The following is a 15,411-nucleotide window of genomic DNA, read 5'->3' as shown; positions in this document are numbered from 1 at the left end:
ATTGGTAAATACATTGTCCAGTGTGGAATTGAAGAATACAATCCAGGAAGGTCCCAGGTTCCGCTGTGGCTCAGTGGGTAGCACTCTCATCTCTGAGTCACGAGGCTGTGGGTTCAAGTCTCACTCCAGAGGCTGACACTCCAGTGCAGTACTGAGGGAGCGCTGCAGTGTCGGAGGTGCCGTCTTTCGGATAAGCCGTTAAACCGAGGCCCCTTCTGCTCTCTCAGGTGGATATTAAAGATCCCGTGGCACTATTTCGAAGAAGAGCAGGGGAGTTCTCCCTGGTGTCCTGGCCATTATTTATCCCTCAACCAACATCACTAAAACAGATGATCTGGTCATTATCTCATTGCTGTTTGTGGGACCTTACTGTGCACAAATTGGCTGCCACGTTACAACAGTGGCTACACCTCAAAAGAACTTAATTGGCTGTAACGTGCTTTGAGGGCGTCGTTATGTAGTAAAAGCCACTGAATAAATGAAAGTCCTTTCTATTCCTGGTTCAGGCTGAGCTTGCTGATCTCAATCAGGGTGCTGGTGAGGGCACTGCTAATTAACCCAAGTGTCCCTGGGCTAAGGTGGGGGAAAATCAGCCACTATCCACTGACCTGTGCTGGAAAGTGGATGTTGGGTTTGTCTGTGATGACCCCACCCCACAGTTAAATAGCCCGTCCAGGCGGCTCGCAATGAAGAATGGTCACTTGCATGAGATACGAGTGTGATGATAAAACCTGTGAAACTGTAACCTAGCCAGAAGCAATTGATCTGATAGAAGGAAAAGATACAACCAATTTATCATAAGCCTGTTTGAAGGGACAGTTCAACAGAGGAGGAAAGAAAGACACTGTGATTTGCCCTTATTAAATGTGTTGGAGATCATTATTTTATTCTGACATCAGTAAAGGGGTTTCCACAATGAAAATCAGTGTATTCTTTTTTGTTTAGGGTGCACTGCAACATTGCAACTATACTTTCTCTGCCACCTCAGTTACTTCCCCGCACTCGTACCGTACAAAGTCCAACACTGACACCCCACTTGTATGCAGGAACTGCCCCACAGTCGTGCCCGGGTCCAGTAGGAAAGGCTGTGCCAGCATCTTGGTCTCTGTGTCATCACCAGGCGGGTCCTCCATCGAGCCCACAGACAGTGGCGTCATTCCCACAATGTGCTGTCCTAACCTGCGGCCCAGCTCAGAGAGGTTCACTTTCGAATTCTGTTCCAGGGGCCTATAGATCACTAACGCACCATATTTTCCAAACATCATCTTTGCGAGGGATGGGTTGTCCGCTGGCAGCATGCCATGAACATACGTGCCAATGTACCAATCGGATGGCACAGCCACCCAGGCAGCTCTTCTTATAGCCATATTCTCACCAAGGTTACCTTTAAAATATTAACAAAGGGAGGGTCAAAGTTTGTTTACAAAAACCAGGGTTGGGAAGGGAGCACGTATTGGAGTGCAGTAAGTTAGAGACCAGCGTTAGAATACAATAATTTGAGGTGAATGGGGAGAGGCAGGGGCAGGGGTGAATCCAGTTGAAGCTCAGTGCTGAGCAATGGATATTTCAACACTTCTTGTACCCAGTGTCAGCAGCAAGTGCTTCCAGGTGAAAAAGCCCAATATCGTAGACAATCCTTCTTTTACCTCTAGCCTCTCTCTCTCTGTCACAATCTCGATTGTGTCTCTCCATTTTATAGATGCTATGATCATTGCTCCTCTGAACTTCCCTCTCTTGCTTCTCATAGACTCCAAATCACCCTGTCCTACACACTCTTCCTCCTCTCAGCACCCGCACTGTGCCGAAATCAAGATTCATCGCAGTCTCCTACTCCCAACTCATTTTCTCTCAGGATCTCAAAATTGCCAAAGTCTTTGCCTGCCTTGCATTACGTTTCCTACATTACAACAGTGACTAGGCTTCAAAAGTTCTTCATTGGCTGTAAAGCGCTTTGGGACGTCCTGAGGTGGTGAAAGGCGCTGGAGAAATGCAAGTGTTTTCTTTCTCCCTTCCTCAGTCCTTCCTCCAATAATCTGGACTAAACCACTGGGATGGTCATATCGATTATATCAAAAATATTTATTGGAGAACTCTGGCCTAGAAATTCAGTATAGCCACTTTTGGGGCGGTAAAGTCGGGCGGCCGCTAAAGTTTGCGCCCGGCGCAAAGTCGAGCCCCCTTCGCCGATATTCAGTTGCATCGCCCTAAGAGGTTGCTGCTGCGCTAAAACAGGCGATGCACGACTATCAATAGGCGCTAAGCCGGCAGCCCGGGGCGCTAACACCGGAAGTTGGGCGCAGGGCAGGTGCGGCGAGCTGCTGATTGCCGTCAGACACTCTGGCTCCGGTGAGCTCTTAAAGGGGGAGGGTGGATTTGTTTTTTTGAAAGGCCGAGACTAGTGTATTTGTGTTTTTGGGCAGTTTGTTATGTGGTCTCCTCCTCCTCCTCCTCCTCCCAAAGAAGGAGTGTTGCAAAACGGCTGCCTTTTCTACTGCAGGAGTGCCCTTTAATTTGCGCTCCCCGCGGCCCGCATCGGCTGAGCACCGTTCGACTCAACAGTCGCTCGGGCCGCCAGGCGCACAATGGGCCGGCGTGAGTGAAGTTCCGGTTCCGGGCGCACAAAGGGCGTTGCACGAGGAAATTACGTCATGATCTGCGCGCGCAGATGAGCGCGCGCAAAGACTTTGCGCCGGCGCTAAATGTCTACTGAAGTTGGGGCGAGGCGCAGATCGCGCTGCGCCCGGGCGCTAAGCGCCTAGCGCTCGAGATCTACTCCTCCTAAGGCGCTAATGGCTGGCGCAGCCAACTGAATTTCTAGGCCCTTGTGTTTTACCAAGAACAGCGATACCCGTGCCACCCCAAAGATAAAGAAGGTGAAACAGCTCATTGGTCTGGGATTGGACTGTCGATCTTACCAATAGTCAGGGCAAGCTGGTCAGCAAGAGGACAGCTGTCTAAACTGGTTTTCAACTGTGTTATTTCTTCAGTCGTAAGGGAACTCTGCAAAGTAATTGGGAAACTTTAATATATGTGCGATTATAAAGCTGCCATTTATTGATCAGAAACACTTTCTTAACCCATCCTCTGGGCAAAGAATTTCATTCGGAGTCTGCAAGACACAACGCTGGAGGGAGGGATTTTTTTATTGAGCGCAGCAGCCCAGGATGTTTTGTGCCACCATTTCCCCATCTTCTCTCCCGAGGTGGCAGCGCTGGGCTTCCACTGGGCATGAAACCACCCGCCGTTGTTCCGTGGCCCAGCACACTGGCATTTCAACACATTACACTGAACAATCTGAAGCTCTGCGTCAATACAAAATGAAGGAAGGCCGGTGGAGGGGGTAAAAGGAGAAGTGGTCGAACCCTGATAGTACAGCAGATATCAGCAACTTGTCTTTTGGGGCACTCACAGGGGAGAGCAAACCTCTCCCCACTCCATGGTGGCACTGTGCCACAGGGTGGTACAAGGCAGGGGAGCCGGGTGTCTGCTCCTGCAATGCTGCACTTGCTGATTTCATGATCTAAGCCATGTTATTGCGAGAAATCACTGACTGAAGGACAACTGGTCCTCGGTAATGGGGCATGGAAAACAGAAGAACCATCTCTGCTGATTCTCTTATGGTGAGTTGTAGTGTACAGGAGCTCCTGGTAGCTGCTGTGGCAGACTCTGTAATCCGCTATCTGAACCAGCACTCCAGGGCACTGTTAACTGGTTACGCAGCCAGTCTGAGTCACGAATGGAACAGCAAGGGGTTGAGCAGTCAATGGAGGATGGGATTCTTCCAACTTGGCTTCAAACAAGCCTACAAGACAATGCCCTAATGGATAGTGTGGTCCTGGCTGGACCAGCAATGAGAGGTTTACCCAGTGCTCTGAGCAGTTAAGCTGCGTGGGTTTTAGCCGGTTAAACCCCAGCAGTACCCCTTTTGCACTTGGGGTGGGTGGGGGGGAGTCCTTAAACCTAGGATCTGCCAACCTCTCTGGACTTGGGCAAGCAGGATGTGCCCCGACAGGGAGTGTTAATATCACGCAAAAAGAAACCCTGCAGATATAGACTTCTCAGTAGTTTCGTTTGGAGACTCAAAACAATGGTGATGGGCATCTACTGGCAAAGAAAAGATTCTAGTTTCCTTTTTCAATAGAAAACGCAAACAAACCTTGGCGTAATCGATGCCGTTTGCCCGCTTGGAGTGATAGTGTGCCATCGTGGCGAGGGCTGCCTGCTGCACCAACTGCTGGAACTTGACATTCCTGGCAACAAAATCCGTTTCACAATTCACCTGAGGGGAAGAAAAACATTTCTTTCAAAAAAGACCATTTTATTCACACAAGTATATCGAATCAGACAGCACAGAAAGAGGCCATTCAGCCCATCGTGCCTGTGCCGGCTCTTTGAACGAGCTCTCCAATTAGTCCCACTCCTTCGGCTCTTTCCCCGTAGCCCTGTGAATTTTCTCCTTTTCCAGTATTTATCCAATTCCCTTTTGAAAGTTACTATTAAATCTGCTTCCACCGCCCTTTCAGGCAGCGCGTTCCAGATCACAACAACTCGCTGCGTTAAAAGAAATTCTCATCCCCCACCTCTGGATCTTCGCCAATTATCTTAAATCTGTGTCCTCTGGTTCCGACCCTCGTGCCTCCCATATTAACATGTTCATATGAAATTCCTCTGCCCACTATTTTAACAGAGACCGTAGCTTGCTAACAGGTTCACACATTCATTCTAATGGCATACACAATGACTCACACGAATGCAGATTCAATAGCGACTTTCAAAAGGGAATTGGATATATACTTTAAAAAGAAAAAATTGCAGGGCTATGGGGTAAGAGCAGGGGGGGAGTGGGACTATTTGGAGAGCTTTTTCAAAGAGCCGGCACAGGCACGATGGGCCGAATGGCCTCCTTCTGCGCAAGATCCTGCAAATCCATTGGCAGGATAGGCGCACCAACGTCAGTGTTCTCGCTCAGGCCAACATCCCCAGCATCGAAACTTTGACCACGCTCGATCCACTCCGATGGACGGGTCACATCGTCCGCATGCCCGATACGAGACTCCCAAAACAAGCGCTCTACTCGGAGCTCCGGCACGGCAAGAGAGCCCCAGGTGGGCAGAGGAAACGCTTCAAGGACACCCTCAAAGCCTCCTTGCAAAAAGTGCCGACACCTGGGAATCCCTGGCCCAAGACCGCACAAAGTGGAGGAGAAGCATCCGGGAAAGCGCCAAACACCTCGAGTCTCTTCGCTGGGAGCAAGTGCAAGCAGCACAAGGAGTGCACGTCAACCCAAGCACCCCACTCACCCCTTCAACCACCATCTGTCCTGCCTGTGACAGAGACTGTAGGTCCCGAGAACTCATTTTTAGTGTAGAAGCAAGTCATCCTCGGTTCCAAGGGACTGCCTAAGAAGATTCAATGATTTAACACATTTGTTACCAGTACCACACAGGGTCATTTCAATCCAAAAGTTGCTCATCTTTACCTCCACCAGCACAGCTGAACTTCCATCTTGCAGCAGGCCAATGAGACCCTCTTTTGTCTTCCGGCCTTGTAGTTTAGAAGCTTTACTCCATCCTTCCTTATGGGCCTGTTCGTGCAGCCAGGCTTCAGCCTTTGAAAAGAAGTCAGCATGATTACCTGTTAGCCAGCAGCAAATCCTTTCACATCCATGGGAACAAGATGGTGTGAGAGTTCCCTGATTAACCCTTTGGAGTCCACACGCCTCTCTCCCACCCCCTCCACCAAAGCTATTTTCTTTGTTTATATTTCAAACTCTGGAAAATTGATTGTGGCATTATACATTTTCTCCTGTATTTTTGAATCACATATATGGGGAACAGGCACTTGAATTTTCTGAACCAGCGAGTGAAGTTCTGAAATATTGTATTCGTGTTACAAGAAAGCTGTCTTTTCTCCCAAGACCACTAGCTGAAAATGGAGTCAGGCTCGCTGAGAGAAAGCGGGCCAGAGTGTTTGATCTATTAATTGATCAGATTAGAAGATATCATATTTGTTTGCTAGGAAAGATGCACACTGTATTTCTACATTACAACAGTGACCACACTTCAAAAGTACCTCATTGGCTGTAAAGCACTTTGGGACGTCCTGAGGTCGTGAAAGGCGCTATATAAATGTAAGTCTTTGTTTTTGGGTCAACATTAGCATTTCCTGGGTACCGCAGGTGCTGGAGATTTGATTATTAACAGGGCATGTTACCATTACATCCTTTGCTGATTTTCTTTGACTGTTCTATACCAGAAGCTGCGTGAACATGCCCTCTCGGTTCAGGGGTTGGCCTGTGGAAGCTGACTGCGTTGAGCGCTTGTAAAATGTATTGGGAATTATCCCAAATTGTAACAGATAGGGCTGATATACGATGCCCTCGGATAGCCTACCAGCACTCAATATCTAGGCTCACACACGAAGAATGGTGGCTTGGCTGAGGTACCGGAGGTCTCCTAGCCCCTGTGAATCCATTCTCTCGATCAATGAGTTTACAACAGACCCTGACATGAGGCGAGGAAAACCCCCAGTGCTGGAGAGTTTGGGAACCAGAGGTCCAAAGTTACCTGTTCCTCCCGAGCACGCTACACTCACCACACTTCATGTCTCAAATTACTCATATACTGAATCCCCAAATGTTTTTTCTGAAAGAAATCTATCTAATTTGCATTTGAATGAATCAACACTAACTGCTTCCACCTGTGGATTGACCACTCGCTCACTGAAATCATGGCCCAGAAATTCGGGTTGGGGGCTTCCCGCGGGTGCAAGCCCCCAACCTGCACTTACCTTGCGCGCCGGCCATTGAGCTGTGGGCCCGCGTGGGATTCTGATCCTGGGCCTGCTCCAACTGCCGGCGCGCAGTGCTCGCGTATCCCAGGGGCGCAGTTAGTTCGATGCGTCCCCTGCGATCACGTGGGCCATGGAGAGCCAATGGTAGCAGGGAATGCCCATTCATAAAATTGACAGGAAGACCGGTCAAACTTATAAATACTATAAGCCCCAAAACATCACTAAATCTTCAAATAAATTTTAAAAAACCATCACATTTTTAAAATTAACTATAAATTACATGAAATAACTATTTTAAACAATAATTTAAATTTTTGAAAAAATTAATTACATTTTCTAACAGGGCTAAAAATAAACTTACCTTTCTTTAAAGTATTTAAAAATAATAAACCTGTGGAAAAAATGTTTTAATTTTAATTAATTCACCACTTACCTTGTAAAAAGCAGGCCTTACGCCTGCTTTTTAAAAGTGTAACTCCTGGAGACTTACCCTCCCGGAGAAACCTGTAAAAAAAAATGTAAGTTCGATGCGCACGCGCTGCCTCTCCTGCGCACGCGTTCGACCTCTGAACCCCTTCGTTCAGGGGAACGGAAGTGCCGGTTTCCCGCGCATGCGCAGTGCATGCACGAAACCGGCACTTCCATTGGGCTTACGGGTGAGTACCCCGTGCGTACTCACCCGTGAAGACCCGAATTTCTGGGCCATTGTTTCCACAGATTCGCTTTGAATTTACCCCCCCTTCAAGCGCAGGCCGGGTCCTCTGGTTCTACTGTTCTGGACACGGTGAAATAGTTTGTCAGAGTCGACATTATCTAATTTCTTTAGAATCCTAAAAACAGTTATCAAGACAGGTGGGGAAAAACTGGGTTGAAAAAACAAAATAATTCTGTGGTAAATATTTCACAACTTAGTAAAACCAGCCTTGTTTTACAACAAATACACGAGTTTGAAATAAATCGCATAAGTGTACTTTAAAATTCTGGCAGTGAATAGGTCCCTTAATGAAACCCAGTATTTCGAATCTTCCAAACCTCTGGAATTCCCTCCCTAATCCTCGCCGCCTCTCTCCTCCTTTAATACTGCTCCAGCTGTTCACAATATATATTAATGATCTAGACGAGGGAACTAGATGTAATATCTCCAAGTTTGCAGACGACACAAAGCTGGGTGGGCGTGTGTGCTGTGAGGAGGATGCCGAGAAACTCCAGGATGATTTGGACAGGTTGGGTGATTGGGTAGATGCAGTATAATGTGGATAAATGCGAGGTTATCCACTTTGGTGGCAAAAACAGGAAGGCAGATTATTATCTGAACGGCAATAGATTGGGAAAAGGAGAAGTGCAACGAGACCTGGGTGTCCTTGTGCACCAGTCGCTGAAGGTAAGCATGCAGGTGCAGCAGGTGGTTAAGAAGGCAAATGGTATGTTGGCCTTCGTAGCGAGAGGATTCGAGTACAGGAACAAGGATGTCTTGCTGCAGTTGTACAGGGCCTTGGTGAGACCACACCTTGAGTATTGTGTGCAGTTTTGGTCGCCTTATCGGAGGAAGGATGTTCTTGCCATGGAGGGAGTGCAGCGAAGATTCACCAGACTGATACCTGGGAGGGCAGGAATGACGTATGAAGAGAGATTGGGTCGATTGGGCTTATACTCGCTGGAGTTTAGAAGAATGAGAGGGGATCTCATTGAAACTTATAAAATTCTAACAGGTCTAGACAGACTAGATGCAGGAAGGATGTTCCCGATGGCGGGGGGGTCCAGAACCAGGGGTCACAGTCTAAGGATAAGGGGTAAGCCATTTAGGACAGAGATGAGGAGGAATTTCTTCACCCAGAGAGTGGTGACCCTGTGGAATTCTCTACCACAGAAGGCAGTTGAGGCCAATTCATTAAATATATTCAAGAAGGAGTTAGATATATTTCTTAAGGCTAAAGGGATCAAGGGATATGGGGAGAAGGCAGGGACCGGGTACTGAATTTGGATGATCAGCCATGATCTCATTAAATGGCGGAGCAGGCTCGAGGGGCCGAATGGCCGACTCCTGCTCCTATCTTCTATGTTTCTATGTAAGATGCTCCTTAAAACCTACCTCTTTGACCAAGCTTTTGGACACCTATCCTAATATCTCATATGGCTCGGTGTCAAATTTTGACTGATAACGCTCCTGTGAAGCGCCTTGGGACGTTTTACTACATTAAAGGTGCTGTATAAATGCACGTTGTTGTTGTTGCTAAAATGATATGCTCCTTCACTGCAGATGAACTGCTCTGTAATATATCATTGGCTGACTGCTGTGTATGAAACACAAGACGAAACTCATGGCATCATCAGTGGACTCATCAATTAACAGCAGTGGCTACAATATAAATGTATCAGTGTACTTGAAGTTTTTTTTAACGCATTTCACCGTTGAATAATTTAAATGCGGGTTTCATTATTTATCAGAATTTTTAAAGTTTGCTTTTACAGCATCACCTGTGACCCAGTGGGTGAATGCACCATGCAGTGTGGAATGATCGACAGACCAAGGAGGTCCCAGCTTGCTTTCTGGTCTGCACTAACTTACCCGCTCCCAACCAGGGCAACTGTGGGCTGCTGCAACACCCCGGGGTCAGGGAGGCGTGGCTAAAAGAATTAGCCTGGGTTCCCTGCTCCTGATCACGATCCAATAGACCCGGTTTTGCTAGTGATGCTCCCATAGTCGAACAGCCAGCTGAAACTTACAATCAAGCTTTACATATGAAGAATGCTCCCTTGAAGCGAGGTATCGGAGGGCTGCCGCCACCTATGGAACCATAAACCAGCCTTCAGGATGGGGTGGGGAACGGGGAAAAGGGCAAAAAAGACTTGCATTTCTATAGCGCCTTTCACCACCTCAGGACGTCCCAAAGCGCTTTACAGCCAATGAAGTACTTTCTGAAGTGTGGTCACTGTTGTAATGTAGGAAACGTGGCAGCCAATTTGCACACAGCAAGATCCCACAAACAGTAATGTGATAATGACCGGATAATCTGTTTTAGTGATGTTGATTGAGGGATAAATATTGACAAGGCACCGGGAAGAACTCCCCTGCTCTTCTTCGAAATAGTGCCATGGGATCTTTTACGTCCACCTGAGAGGACAGACGGGCCTCGGTTTAACGTCTCATCCGAAAGACGGCACCTCCGACAGTGCAGCACTCCCTCAGTACCGCCCCTCCGACAGTGCGACGCTCCCAGAGTACTGCCCCTCCGAGAGTGCGGCGCTCCCTCAGTACTGCCCCTCCGACAGTGCGGCGCTCCCTCAGTACTGCCCCTCCGACAGTGCGGCGCTCCCTCAGTACTGCCCCTCCGACAGTGCGGCGCTCCCTCAGTACTGCCCCTCCGACAGTGCGGCGCTCCCTCAGTACTGCCCCTCCGACAGTGCGGCGCTCCCTCAGTACTGCCCCTCCGACAGTGCGGCGCTCCCTCAGTACTGCCCCTCCGACAGTGCGGCGCTCCCTCAGTACTGCCCCTCCGACAGTGCGGCGCTCCCTCAGTACTGCCCCTCCGACAGTGCGGCGCTCCCTCGGTACTGCCCCTCCGACAGTGCGGCGCTCCCTCAGTACTGCCCCTCTGACAGTGCGGCGCTCCCTCGGTACTGCCCCTCCGACAGTGCGGCGCTCCCTCAGTACTGCCCCTCCGACAGTGCGGCGCTCCCTCAGTACTGCCCCTCCCTCAGTACTGCCCCTCCGACAGTGCGGCGCTCCCTCAGTACTGCCCCTCCGACAGTGCGGCGCTCCCTCAGTACTGCCCCTCCGACAGTGCGGCGCTCCCTCAGTACTGCCCCTCCGACAGTGCGGCGCTCCCTCAGTACTGCCCCTCCGACAGTGCGGCGCTCCCTCGGTACTGCCCCTCCGACAGTGCGGCGCTCCCTCAGTACTGCCCCTCCGACAGTGCGGCGCTCCCTCAGTACTGCCCCTCCGACAGTGCGGCGCTCCCTCAGTACTGCCCCTCCGACAGTGCGGCGCTCCCTCAGCAACTGTACTGGAGTGTCAGCCTAGATTTATGGGCTCAAGTCTCTGGAGTGGGACTTGAACCCACTACCTTCTGACTCAAAGGCGAGGGTGCTGCCCACTGAGCCACGGCTGACACAACACTGGGGTGTCCCCTTCAGCTTTACAGTTACAATTTCCACCTACCTGTTGAAGGTTGCTGTTAAACTTTTCCAAGGCCTTCTTACAATTTGTAAACGAGTATCCCGTCTTTTTCCGGAGTTTCATGAGAAGCTCTTTATCAGCTGCCATCAATCTAACCCCAGGACAGTGCAGAAACTGGGTTGGTTGCGCAGAGAAGATCTAACAAAGACAGACGGAAATCTCAGAGAACTTCGTAACATGATCAAAGCTTCAGGCTTTAGTTGCACAGTTTTTATCTATTCATTTACACATCAGTGCCTCAGTGTTACTCACTAATGTTCTGTCAAAGGCCACAAACCCGACTCACGTCTCGCCTGAGACTCACTCTCAGGATTGCTGCAACTCAATACCATGTAGTGAGGGGCGTAGGTCTGTGCTTACTATTCACACAGCGCGCTTCTCATTTCAATCATGCCGCAGTGGGCAGCTGCCATGTGAGGCCAGGCACTTTCCCACAAGAGGAGAAATAACTGACAGGACTGTGTTCAAAACAGTGGCATTTTAACAGGGCTTTCACTTGTAGGGGAGCAGGGAGGGTCCTTGAGCCCAGTAGCTCGCTCTTGTCCTTTTCTGCAAGAGGGGCAAGAAGAGAGGGAAGAGCACTGAATCCCAGCTCAGTCAAAATCCCCCAGCCAGGCAGGCTGTGAATCTAGGCTGAGCGGCACACAGATCAGCAAGGAAATTAGGTATGAAGTTTTAGGCGATGTACACATTTTCCTGCTGGCATTCAGACCGGCTCGACCTTCCCTCATATGGTTTACTGTATCGTCGGAACCACAGTGCAACTCAGTGCAGGTAGAGAACCCTACTTATAACCATAAATGCATTCTGACAGGAGTTTGATGCCCATTATGCACCCTTCCCCAAACTGAGCAACCCAAATTGGTCCTCCCGTTATTATAATGGTGGATTAGGAAGTCAAAAACCCTTCTATAAAAAATATATTTTTAATTTCTCAGCTTACTATGAGAGCCACAAGTTTTCTGGACCTCCAGTTCATGGTCACATTTTTTAAATTTTTATAGATAATAATAATGAGGGCATAGTTCGGGGCAGGGGGATACTTGGCTTCTCAAATGTATTCACAGACTGTCCAAATTTTATACAGGTAAAAACTCAGCCTAGGCGCAGGCAAATTGGATGTGGATTCAGGCCGAAGTAGCTTTGGATTGTCACAAACCCTTCATTTGTTTAATTTGATTTGATACAAAATATAACAGTTAACTGAGAGGCTGTAAATACTGGAATTTAGAAAATCCTGGAAATACACAGATCTTTCATCTTCTGAAAGAGAAAAGACAGGGTAACGTCTCAAGGCAGACTCCTACTCAGTTCTGGCCTTTTCTTTTTCAGAAGCTTAAGGGCCTGCTGTGTATTCCCAGCATTTTAGATAGAATGATACAGCACAGAAGGAGGCCACAGAAAGCTAGCATGCAGGGACAGCAATAAGGAAGGCAAATGACATGTTGGCCTTTATTGCAAGGGGGTTGGAGTATAAGAGTAAGGAACTCTTGCTCCAATTGTACAGGGCCTTGGTGAGGCCACACCTGGAGTACTGGGCACAGTTTTGGTCTCCTTATCGAAGGAAGAATATACTTGCCTTGGAGGCGGTGCAACGAAGGTTCACTAGATTGATTCCTGGGATGAGAGGGCTGTCCTATGAGGAGAGATTGTGTAGAATGGGCCGATACTCTCTGGAGTTTAGAAGAATGAGAGGTGATCTCATTGAAACATACAAGATTCTGAGGGGGATTGACAGGGTAGATGCTGAGAGGTTGTTTCCCCCTGGCTGGAGAGTCTAGAACCAGGGGGCACAGTCTCAGGATAAGGGGTCAGCCATTTAGGACTGAGATGAGGAGGAATTTCTTCACTCAGAGGGTGGTGAATCTTTGAAATTCTCTGCCCCAGAGGGCTGTGGAGGCTCAGTCGTTGAGTATATTCAAGGCTGAGATCGATAGATTTATGGACTCTCGGGGAATCGAGGGATTTGGGGATCGGGCGGGAAAGTGGAGTTGAGGTCGATGATCAGCCATGATCTCATTGAATGGCGGAGCAGGCTCGAGGGGCCGAATGGCCGACTCCTGCTCCTAATTCTTATGTTCATTCAGCCAGTTATGCCTGTGCCAGCTCTTTGAAAGAGCTCTCCAATTAGTCCCACTCCCCCTGCTCTTTCCCCATAGCCCTGCAAATGGTTTCCTTTTTAAGTATCTATCCAATTCTCTTGAAAGTGACTATTGAATCTGCTTCCACCGCCCTTTCAGGCAGCGCCTTCCAGATCATCACAATTTGCTGCTAAAACATTCTCCTCTGCCCCCACCCCGACTCTTTTGCCAATTATTTTAATTCTGTATCCTCTGGTTACCGGCCCTCTTGCCATTTTCGGTTTGTATTTCAATTAGCTGAATAATAAGGCAAGTGCATATTAAACAATGCCGATGCCTTTTCAGTGCTGAAGGCGAGTTGGAAGGGCTGTGTTGAGAAGAATGATCTGGACAAGCTCCCGCTCTCCCTGCCTGTGGCCGCCGCCACTCGCTCAACCTAACTCGCCGGCTGAGGGCGGCGTCACACCGCAATCGCTCCAATCAGAAAACAGCCGCTGGCACACCCGCCTCTGTGGATTGGCCAGCCGTCCTGTCAATCACCCGCGCCCGCCCGCCTCCCAGCAAGTTAGGTTTCGCCTCACGGCCCGTGCCTTCAAAGGATTTTTTCCGCCGGGATTTTAAAATCCCTGATGGGTGATGAGGTAGCGGGTGGAAAGGGTTCGTTTTTACCCTGGAGATCGCGGCCCGGAGAGCGCAGAGAGCGGCCATGGCGCTGTGCAGGATCGACGGCTCGGTGCCGGGCGGCGGACAGCAAACGACGGGGAGCCAACACCAACAAACTTCAGCGGCGGCTGTTCGCGAGAACGCCAAGAGAAGGCTCTGCAGCCCAAAGCTTCTGATGGCTCCCACTGCTGGTTGAAACCTAATATTGCAGCAGCAGAAAATAAAACGTGTCTTTTTTCTCTCGTCAAATGTTAAAGGGGATATTTTATTATTAAAGCTTTTGGCTGGGTGGCAGCATAAGAACATATATTATATAAAAACATAAGAAATAGGAGCAGGAGTCGGCCATACGGCCCCTCGAGCCTGCTCCGCCATTCAATGAGATCATGGCTGATCGTCTACCTCAACTCCACCGTCCTGCCCGATCTCCATATCCCTTGATTCCCTTAATATCCAAAAATCTATCGATCTCAGTCTTGAATATACTCAACGACTGAGCCTCCACAACTCTCTGGGGTAGAGAAGTCAGGAGTCCCAGCATGGATTTGAGCCCATAATCTCAGCTCTTCAGCGCAGTACTGAGGGAGTGCCGCACTGTCGGAGGTGCTGTCCTTCAGTTGAGATGCTAAATGAAGGTCCCCATCTGTCTGTTCGAGTGGATGAAAAAGATCTCGTAGCACTATTTGAAGAGCAGTTTCTTCCTCCGGTGTCCTGGCCAAGATTCCTCCCTCAACCAATACCACCAAAAACAGATTAACTGGTCATTCATCTCATTGCTGTTTGTGGGACTTTGCTGTGCGCGCCTACATAAATAAGCAGCTTTGGGAGGAGGGAAGAAAATTGTAGGCAGCAAAATAAACAATCTTGTACTTGCCTTACTGTAAAAGATAAACACTGATTTGTTCATTGTATTTTTGCAATCCAACAGTCTTTCTCCTAAACTCGTAGCAATAGCGATTGACTGTCATATGTCAATCTCATATTTGTGTTAAGTGTATTCTGCACAGTTTTGCTGATTAAGACAAAGGGACGTAGATTCAAACTAGTAAATGGTAGCTTTAGGACTGATGTCAGGAAATTCCTCTTCACACAGAGTGGTCAACACATGGAATTGACTCCCAGGAAGAGCTGTGGTGGCGAAAACCCAGGAATCTTCTAAGAAACAATTGGATGATAGGATAAAGGGGAGCCTTTCGAGTCATTCTGGATGATCTCAGATGGGCCAAATGGACTCCTTCATCCATAATTATCTTGTGTAATTATTCTGAATTTAGCTATTCTGAGACCCTAGCTACAATTCTACACTTCCCAACATTGTGTATGATCAAGTTTTTTTAATCAAAGATAAAATGACCGATGTTAACTCTTCCTGTTATTCTAAATTAATTTCTAGTTAATTGACATACCCTCCTCTTCTCCACATTTAAATCCTCTCCAATGGCTTATTTTGTAATTGCAGCACGTGCTGTGGTAATAAACCATAAAGACCAGATGGTCCTAGGTTTGATCCGCAGTCTGTGCTGAATTAGCCAATCTCACCCAGGGTGCTATGAGCATTATAATTGGCCTCAGCACCCCTTGGCTAGGGAGGAGGGAAAAAACAGTCAGCCAGGATGTCTTCCACAGTTAAATAGCCGGTCCCATCTCACACATGAATGACCACGTGGGCAAGGTACCAGAGGTCTTCTGACATCTGTG

General features: G+C 48.6%; 1 protein-coding gene across 3 annotated transcripts in view; it reads right to left on the bottom strand.

Annotated features, from left to right (window-relative positions):
* Positions 1-857: 857 nt before the first annotated feature.
* Positions 858-15,411, bottom strand: part of tsfm (Ts translation elongation factor, mitochondrial) — a 28,092-nt gene continuing 13,538 nt past the window's right edge. For 2 of the 3 annotated variants that reach the window (XM_085972942.1, XM_085972943.1), the window contains exons 3-7: positions 10,952-11,107; positions 5,480-5,608; positions 4,157-4,279; positions 2,916-3,000; positions 858-1,384 (exon numbers count right to left, since the gene is read on the bottom strand). In XM_085972942.1, the coding sequence (XP_085829068.1) occupies positions 966-1,384; positions 2,916-3,000; positions 4,157-4,279; positions 5,480-5,608; positions 10,952-11,107 (912 nt within the window). In that variant the 3' untranslated portion in view covers positions 858-965. Of the gene's footprint in view, positions 1,385-2,915; positions 3,001-4,156; positions 4,280-5,479; positions 5,609-10,951; positions 11,108-13,719; positions 13,883-15,411 lie in introns of those variants that run through there. The other variant, XM_085972945.1, reaches the window with a different exon arrangement.

This window comes from Somniosus microcephalus, chromosome 33, assembly GCF_052327205.1.
Source record: "Somniosus microcephalus isolate GS21.2 chromosome 33, FLI_Smic_1.0, whole genome shotgun sequence".
Classification (NCBI taxonomy): Eukaryota; Metazoa; Chordata; class Chondrichthyes; order Squaliformes; family Somniosidae; genus Somniosus; species Somniosus microcephalus.
The sequence above is the reverse complement of the archived record's forward strand: the minus strand, read 5'-3'. Positions and strand labels throughout refer to the sequence as shown.